The 8,804-nt window shown below is 35.0% G+C and overlaps 1 protein-coding gene across 1 annotated transcript; it reads left to right on the forward strand.

The window, feature by feature from the left end:
- The first annotated feature begins 3,848 nt into the window (after positions 1-3,848).
- LOC145779346 (matrix metalloproteinase-14-like) lies at positions 3,849-8,574 on the forward strand. The gene is made up of 6 exons (XM_082590950.1): positions 3,849-3,963; positions 5,797-5,967; positions 6,322-6,408; positions 7,267-7,398; positions 7,835-7,954; positions 8,411-8,574. The coding sequence occupies exons 1-6, from the start codon at positions 3,849-3,851 to the stop codon at positions 8,572-8,574; spliced, it is 789 nt and encodes a 262-aa protein (XP_082447076.1).
- The last annotated feature ends 230 nt before the right edge of the window (positions 8,575-8,804 follow it).

An 8,804-nucleotide genomic window follows, 5' to 3' on the forward strand; every position in this document is an offset into this window, starting at 1 on the left:
CAGTGAGCTACTGCCCCGTTGGTGAAAGTTACTTTATTGCACTTGCAGACTGCGGTAACTTCCCGGTTGAGTACGGACATAGGCTACCTACAGTAGCTAGCAAACAAAATCAAAGGGTCGATCTAAGAAGATTTCGTAACTGAGCATATGTAGGTCTATTGATAAACTGGACGCCAAAAAAAAAAAATTTACATTGCTGAACTAACTCCGATAAATTATGGAAACTTTCTGAGGAAAAGCTGTAGCATTTTTGATGGAAATACTAGGATTGAGAAGAACTTCGGTCATTGCATCAAACAGTTATGAAAGGATAAAAAGCAATAACAAAGAATAGAGTATAACTTTCTGAGTGGTAGAACCGGTTCCAAAATGTTATAGTTGGCTACAAAAGCTTTTTTTCACAAATCATTTTAAATCAAAATACATTCAAAATGGAATGTGAACAACATACAATGTTTTTGTTGCAAACATTTGAGCATAAATTAAAACTTTGCATCCATTACCCTTCAACATCAATGTTTATTGCACACTCTGGACAAGCCTGCGTCACATGAATAGTAGCCTACAGAAACACAGCTGGCACTGTTTTTTACTTTTAGACAAATTGCTTCTTTTCCTCTTTGCTGGTGAGCCAGTGATTGGAGGGCTGGAAAAATAGCAACGCCTGTCTTTGCCTGATTTTGTAGGAAATTGCTTCTTTTGAGAAGTTGCTGAAGCAACATCAGTTTGATCTTCGCATCCAAGAATAGTAACTATTTTGCTTAGAAAGGATTTTTGAAGACCGCACCGTGACCGCATTTGTATGTGCGGTTTGATCAGCATCATTGCAAGTTCCCAATCAAAGTCAAAAGAATTTTGAGTTTTGGGATCAATTCATTTTTTCATAGCTAAATTGTGCTTGCATTGACCCGACATGTGTCCAGAATATAACAAAATGCGGTTGTATGCGGTACATTCACGTAATCATAGTTTTCCTCATTCAAGGCCGAAGTAATATCGTGAAGTCGTCGTTTAGAAACTGCTACAGTTACTCTTCTACTACCAGCATTTGATTCCACATTACTTTGCTCTAAATTAAGCACTTCTGTCGACTGCTCATAATCTATTTCTTCATCAGAATCAGACATTAGCACATCGTTAGTATTTTCCTCAAAAGAATTTTCCAGTTGTTCGACTACTTCGCTTGCAGAAAATCGTTGTCGAGCCATGTTGCGCGTTTGAAGTGTGGTTGTATGTCATGCACAAATTTTTCTCACAAATGAATGTACATGTTGGGTTTTCTGAGTATTTATGTGAAAATTGGTTGCACCATACTGTTTGTAAAAACCATTTAGAAACAATTGTAACTTTCCTCGCATTGTTATAGCACAGACAAAGGAATGAATGCAATCAATATGTTCTGAAAACAGCGATGTTTGCACAGCAGCTTGAGCGTTTCTTTTATCTAACCTAATTTTATGCTACATGTTTGTTCTAAATCCGTTCTGAGGAGATTTTGTAACAATTTTACTTTGTTCAAACTGCTGTTTTGCGTGCAGAACAATAAAAAATGAGGTTTCAAGATTACAAAACAAAGCGATGTTGACTAATCTCGATTGGGTTATTTTGCACAGCTTGATGTTACTATTTCATGAAACTTTATTACGTTAAGCTGCAATCCTGCTTGCATAAAAAAAAACGAAAAAACAGTTCTATTCAGTGTTTGTAATTTGCAAATTTATATATTAGATAACCTATTAGCATTAGACACAATTCTAACCTCAAACTTCTAATGAAGTTTCAACCCAGACAACAAAATCCGTCATTTTTAAATTGATTCAACGTCTGTCGACGTTGAATCAACGTAAAAATGACAGATTTTGTTGTCTGGGAACCTCTGTCGATTTTGGTAAAAAAAGCTCCAACAGCTAATGAAACTAACTTTTTCTGTTTTTGTGTAAACTAAAATGTACAGAGCATACTTGAAGACAAGTCACAAAAATGACAAGTTTGACATGACATAAAAGTCTTCTTTTTGACCTTCGTAAAGCCATAAAAATAAACTAAAAGTAGGCTATGCAGTAAAATTATGGTTACATTTAATGTTTGTATTTATTTATTATACCAACGTTATATTTTTTTACATTTTGATATTATTTATCAACCATGTTGTTTATCATAAAATTTGGAGAGTTTTTTGTTCCGTAGCCTAATTTTTTACAATGGGAAATTGTTGCTAGAAACCGATTACAAAATTGTGACAAAGTTGAGTTCTAAACTTCATGCACTTTTGTTTGCGAAAACACAATTCCCACGAGATCAACTGCCTTTCTTCATAAATGCCAGTCTACTTGTCATGGTTCACTGATTTTTCTGCACAATACATTGCAACACATCTGATATCAAGCAGAGCGAAAATTTGACGTCGTGACCTATTTTCTTTCAACAACTGCTGACGCAAAATCCAGCGGTGGAGTTAATCCCTCTCCAATTTCACGCTGATTAATTTTTTACTAGTTTTGCAGATAATTTTGGGAGTAGGGTGTCAAAAACTGCTGATAACTAAAAAGCTATACTACACAAAAATGTCATTCTTTTACTAAATCAAAGATGAATAATTTTTAGGAAAAATCATAAAATTTCAGTTAATTTGAGGCTGTAGCTTTTATGTAATCGATGAAAGTTTTAGGTATGGACGTAACCCGTCCACCAGTTAGTCCGAATAGGGTTAATTTGTTCAAGAATATTCTAATTTGTTATTTTGGCTGTCCAAGGAACACGCAGTAACCTTCTCCAACACCACAATTCAAATGCGTCAATCTTTCTTCTGTCTGTTTTGTTCATTGTCTATGTTTCGCATCCGTAAGTTGCAATTGGGAATATTATAGTTTTGATCAGCTTCTTTTTTGTTTCTAATTTTATATCCTTGCTCTTCCAAATGCTATTCATTCCAACAAATGCATTTCTTCCCAGCGCTATTCTTCTCCTTATCTAGAATTTCCTTGTTCCCGAGGGTTCTAGAAATACTTCACGTAATAAAGATTTCGCAGTCAAAGATCCACTGGTAAACATTGTTATGACGTCATGACAAACGACATAATAAATGGCCTTTGTGAAAAACAAAAGAATTTTCCAGATTCGTATGTTACAGAATGCTCTGGAAGTACGTTACATAACAAAGATTTCGCAATCAAAGGTTACTACAAGACAGTGACTGATAATAGCATATCGCATAATAATTTTACAATTAAAACAGCACGTTCGGTGAAGATACAAACCAGCCCGTCGCGAGGCTTTTCACATTGATTGTGACACTATTCTTTGTTACAAGTTGGAAGATGGAAAAAACGAAATCTGAAATATCGTGTGGTCCAATATACCAAAAGTCTTTCCCCTTCCCACGTTGATATTATATTCAGAAGGTAAAAAAATATGTAGGTGGGAATAAACATATTTACTTTGAAATGTTTATTTTTACATATTACACTACTTATTGAAATCGTTTGCAGCTGTTAAATTTAAACAAAGAAAACAGTTAACTGTAACAGAACTAAAATGTATAGCAGAAACAAGATTTTTTGTTGATTTTTTTATTTTACAAAAAAAAAATTAAAACGAAACATTTAAATTTCACCTAGATTTGATTTTGATTTGCAATGCTGTTCTCCAACGTGGTTGTTCATCACTAGCAATGACTTGGTGGATAGCATAAGTGATTCTACGAAATAACAAATGAAGCAATTTACCAAAACTTTAGGTCCAGAAAGACCAAGCCTACAAATGAAATTTCAACGTTTTTGATTTTGCTGTAGATTGATAATGTTGCGCTTTTGTTTGCTGAGTTTTCTTGAATTTTTGAAACCAGGGCTATGGATCTCTGGGGAAAACACACAAATTTGAACTTTGAAGAAACTCTTGTTCCAGCAGAGGCTGACATTAAATTTCAATTTGTCAAGAAATATCATGGAGATGGGTATCCCTTCAGTAAGTAGCTTTTACAATTATTAATAAAACAATGTAGTATCATGATTGTGGACTTTCTCATGTCATATGAAAGTTATTCTGCAACAAAATGACAAAATTAAGAACAATAGTAGCTATTGCTTTTGGAACACTCGCAAATTAATTTGTAAGGTAGCCTCTTGCATAGTGATAGTGACGGAGACTACTTAAGAAATTTTCGTGATTATGAGCTAGAAACTTAGAAAAGACTAATTATGATAATTTACTGTTTCTTGTGGCAAAGAAAAAGCGTTGCCTTTGTTGGATCACAAAAGATAGGGGTATAATCAGGGAGTCGAACCGAACCCGAACCGGATTTTTGTAAATCGGTTTTGGTGCGATTTTGTCTGAACCTTAACCGGAACTGAACCGAAAATTTGAGTTAGCAACCCTAACCGAACCCGAACCGGTTGAAAAAAGCGGTTCACTCCAGCATTACGTCATTGTTCGCATTGTGGTAAGTTAAGTTGTACGTAGCATGTTGTTATCTTGGAGGTCACATTGTACGGATGAATTATAGCCTATTCCGTAACACACGATCCACTATCATCGATGCTTTGGAGAAGAATTTTTTGAGGTAAGCAACTTCTGTTCTGTGACATCATAGACAATATAGGCCTAATTTTATCGGACCCGAACCGGAACTTATAAAACCGGTGTTGAGACTATTTTTGTCGAAACCGAACCGTACCCGAACCACAAATCATTGTTGTTGAACCGGAGCTAAACCGGAACTCTTAAGTTTCTTCGAAACCAAACCGGAACTGAACCAAATTTTGAAACAATCTTTGAACCAGAACCGGACCCGAACCGGAAAAATCAAACGGTTCGACTCCCTGGGTATAATAGCAATAATACAGAGGGCTATAGAAGTAAATTTAACCGGTGTTACTTTTATGATTAACTGTTGTAGTTTACTTGGTTTTACAACAATGGTCACTCATCGCAGCAACATAATGTCTTGATACTTTTTCATCAAATGACCCTTTTCTTTTCAAGATGGCATTGAAGTGGCACATGCCTATTTTCCGGCTGGGCCGCGGAAAGGCGAGATTCATTTTCATGAAGACTACAACGGCAAGGAAAGTATGAGAATTCACTATTGAGTTTTGTTGTAAATGCCAAGCATTTCCTTTAAATATGTAATTTACTGTATGACTGGTAATCCATGTTAGATTCATGGCAAGGTTGCATAAGTTAACTGAAAGCGGTAAAAGAAAAAGCATCCAATGGTTCAGTTCATCATAGAAGATTGATTTAGTTATTATGTTGAAAAAACAATTATATGCAATTAGATTTGGTCGACCATATTCTTTGCGCACGAGCCATTATTTCATAGAGAACTAATAGCCATGAATATTATTAACAGTTGATTGCCTTTGTACCATGCAGCTTGCACGGTGCTGAAAACGCCCAAACGCTAAAAGTGTTGTCTACTGGGAATCTGCGATCGATGCATGTTTATGAGTATAATTCTAATGGGTCACGCCGGTGTAGCCATGATGGAGAGTAATTATCCAAACACAAATGTGTTCTGCACTGGTGGGCTGGGCCGTTGAGAGGATAAGTTGGGAACGGCACCAGCGAGATCCTTGGGCCCAAAATTATGGCATTTGTAAGAAAAACGCACCATATCCAAGGAATACGCTTAAATTTCTTTAAGGTCCCGGGCCCTTTGAATAGGCTACGAACCCTTAAAATTATCCCAGACCCTTATCTGAAAGAACCCCTTAGACCTCCTGTCAACACTACTGCTGGTGAGTTTTCAACTTGTGCTGTAGTCGGCCAAATTTGTACTTCAAAATATTTGTTTAGGTTGGAATGAATGGAGTCTTGCCGTTCTTGCTGTGCATGAACTAGGGCACGTGTTCGGCTTGGATCATCACTGTAATATCTCTGGAGCTGCCATGTGCTTTTGGAATGGTGGTTGGTACCCAGAAGATGGATTGCATGCTGATGACATAGCCGGCATCCAATCACTTTATGGTAATATACGAAACTCATTATGTAGCATTGGAACCTAATTGTTTGTAATAACGTTGATAACAGTTCTACTGTGTTTCCAAAACCTATTACTATGTTATGTTATTGTTATTGCAATAGACAGGTCTCATCTATTCTTGTTCCACATTGGTGTGGATTACAGATCAAAAGCACAAATCCGCAACATCAGAATCGAAAACGACCACAAAGTTACTTTTATTAAATTTTGTCAAACACTTAAAAGAAAGATGTTTCATTTAAGTATTTTCTAATGCTACATCTCCAAATCCATGGAGCGGATACATATACAAGTTGAACTTTAACCTTTAAGTTGTAGAACGTTTTTCTTGTTTTCAGGAAAAAGAAGAAAATCGAAACAAACTAAAAAACGTCACTTTGTTGACATTTGTGCGAAACAATTTTCCTTTGATGCCATGTATTTCGGTGAGTATTTCATAGAAGTGGTACATTTATGTATGCCAGTTTTTACATGTCAACGCACATGCAGTAAAAATAAGTTGATGACTGACAAGCAATGTGAAATCAATACGTCAAACTGCTCTTTGGAGTCACCCTATTATATTTTACAACGCTACAGAGGAGATGAAATATTTACTGAAAAAACAAAAATCTATGTCAAAATCAATAAAATATTTATAAAAATTGAATTTGAAAATCTTGTGTGAGACTTTTTTTAAAGTTAGAACCAATCAACTGACTTCAGATCCTAGATCAGAGGCGATTTATGGTTTTAAGAGAAGATTTTTCTGGAAAATAAATGACTTCGGAGTTTTGAAAGGATATCCAAAAAGAATCAAGACTCTGTGGAAAGAGCTGCCGGCTAATATCACTGCTTCTTTTCATTCTAAAACTACAGGCCATACATATTTTTTCAAAGGTGAATATCATAAAGCTTGTTTAGACTGCCATTTCAGGTGTTTTTATTTGTTTTAATACGCATTTCAATACATTTTTAGCCCGAAGTTTGTAGTTAAACGATGCGAAAAGCAAATGTTTTGCAAATTATCCGTTAAAACAAGTTCAAAACACCAAGGGTATTATTGTAGTTTTGGCCATGGGAAGCCAAATGTTGATACTTCATTTCCTGTAATACCAAGAACTTTTTGTCTGAACTAACAAAACTAGCCTACTGCTTTTTTTTCTTCTATGGAAAACTACTGTTATTAAAAACTCTTTTGTAGATGAGTCTTTATACTGTAGATAGACTGTACTGTACTTTTTATCGAATTATTTGGTTGGATTTAGCTTTTGTGTTCTTATCTGATTGCAATTTTCTTTCAGGAAGCTTGATGTGGAGATATCAAAGAGGAAGGCTTATAAGGGGATATCCGAAACCTACTTCTTATTTCAAAATTCCATCAAACATTGATGCAGCTATGCAGTTAGGAGATGGTGTTCCTTACGTCATTAAAGGTCGATGTTGATTTTTGTTGAATTAAAAACGCTTGTTCAAACTATGGTTTTTGTGTATTTGTTAAGCTTGTTTGTTGATATTTTTTTAATAAAAATTTTGATTTCTAAATACATATTCTACATTGTACCTTTGTTAAGTCAGGTGTATGGAACATATGTTGATTAGTTGGACGTATGTTGGACGATTTCGTTATCACATCATCCTCAGTATGATCATGTCAAAAGCTTATTGACATGATCATACTGAACATGCTGTGATGCGAAATCGATCTATGATTAAAACAGGCTGGTACACTGTTTGTTGCATTGAGTAACAATTCTTATATTAAACATCCAAGGTATGGTTTGTCTCCATTCCACTATAACCCAACCAACTTTAAATTAAAACTTTTGAAAGACCACCAAAATTTAAATATTTTAAACTCTTTTTTCATAGGAAGGTTTGTTTATGAATTTCCTGAGTTCAGAAGAAGTGTCTCTAGGAATCGAACCCTTATACATGACATCTGGCCTAACGCTCCTACTAAAATAGACGCAGCTATACAATGGAGAAATGGTAAGGATATGTTTTTGTGTTGAAAGTCATTGTTGAAGCATTAAATGTCGCAGTCAATTGCAAAGGAATTTTTCGACATCAAATTTATGTTATTTGCCTGTAAAAAAGTTAGAGAGTAGGTAAAGTGAGTTGAGAGATACGTGAATGCAAATTATTACCGTTTTTTAAAATTTTAGTTGACGTGATTTGCAAATAGCCTAAGTCCGTCTCAAAATCTACAAACTGTTCTCTTTGATTCATAATGTTTTCATGTTTATTTAAGTATTTTCACTAGAAGGATAAAGATTAACTTTTTTCCATTTTTTGGAAGAACTTTGACGTTGACTAATTTCACTTTAAGTAACTGGTGACACAGAAATTGGAACGATATCGATACCTGAAGAAGAATTCATCTTAAAGTTATTTAATTGAGCCGAACAGTTCATTTCAATACATAGTGATTGTCACTTTTTGCAGGAAAAGTCTATTTCTTTAAGAAGACGAACTTTTGGCGGTTATCCGGCTTTGGACGATTACAAGGTCTTCGAGCATTTTCCGGTTGGAAAACATTTCGTGGCATTAAAAAAACAGCTGGTATAAAAAATCCAGGAGATTTACAGAAATATTGGATTGGATGCTGATCATTGTCTTGACCACTTATTGGAACTGGTCCTTCAAAATTGATTCTAATGCAATGTACTTTATCACACAAAGTTGCGCTTTTGTCAAAATAATTCAGTACTGATGTGCTTTGAGTAGTGTTTTGAAAAGAAGTATACTTTTTGTTGTACTTTTGACAAGTTTCATTTCAAACAAAGAGTAAATTCCAGATCGTTCTGTAAATACTGTACAGCAGCCTATATTTCTCAGT

This window comes from Aplidium turbinatum, chromosome 1, assembly GCF_918807975.1.
Source record: "Aplidium turbinatum chromosome 1, kaAplTurb1.1, whole genome shotgun sequence".
Taxonomy (NCBI): Eukaryota; Metazoa; Chordata; class Ascidiacea; order Aplousobranchia; family Polyclinidae; genus Aplidium; species Aplidium turbinatum.

Bases quoted from the DNA above. Each gene is read 5' to 3' on its own strand.
- LOC145779346 (XM_082590950.1), top strand. From the start codon at position 3,849: ATGGATCTCTGGGGAAAACACACAAATTTGAACTTTGAAGAAACTCTT. The intron at 5,968-6,321 runs GTAATATACGAA...TCTTGTTTTCAG, and splicing joins CGGCATCCAATCACTTTATG to GAAAAAGAAGAAAATCGAAA. The intron at 7,399-7,834 runs GTCGATGTTGAT...CTTTTTTCATAG, and splicing joins TGTTCCTTACGTCATTAAAG to GAAGGTTTGTTTATGAATTT.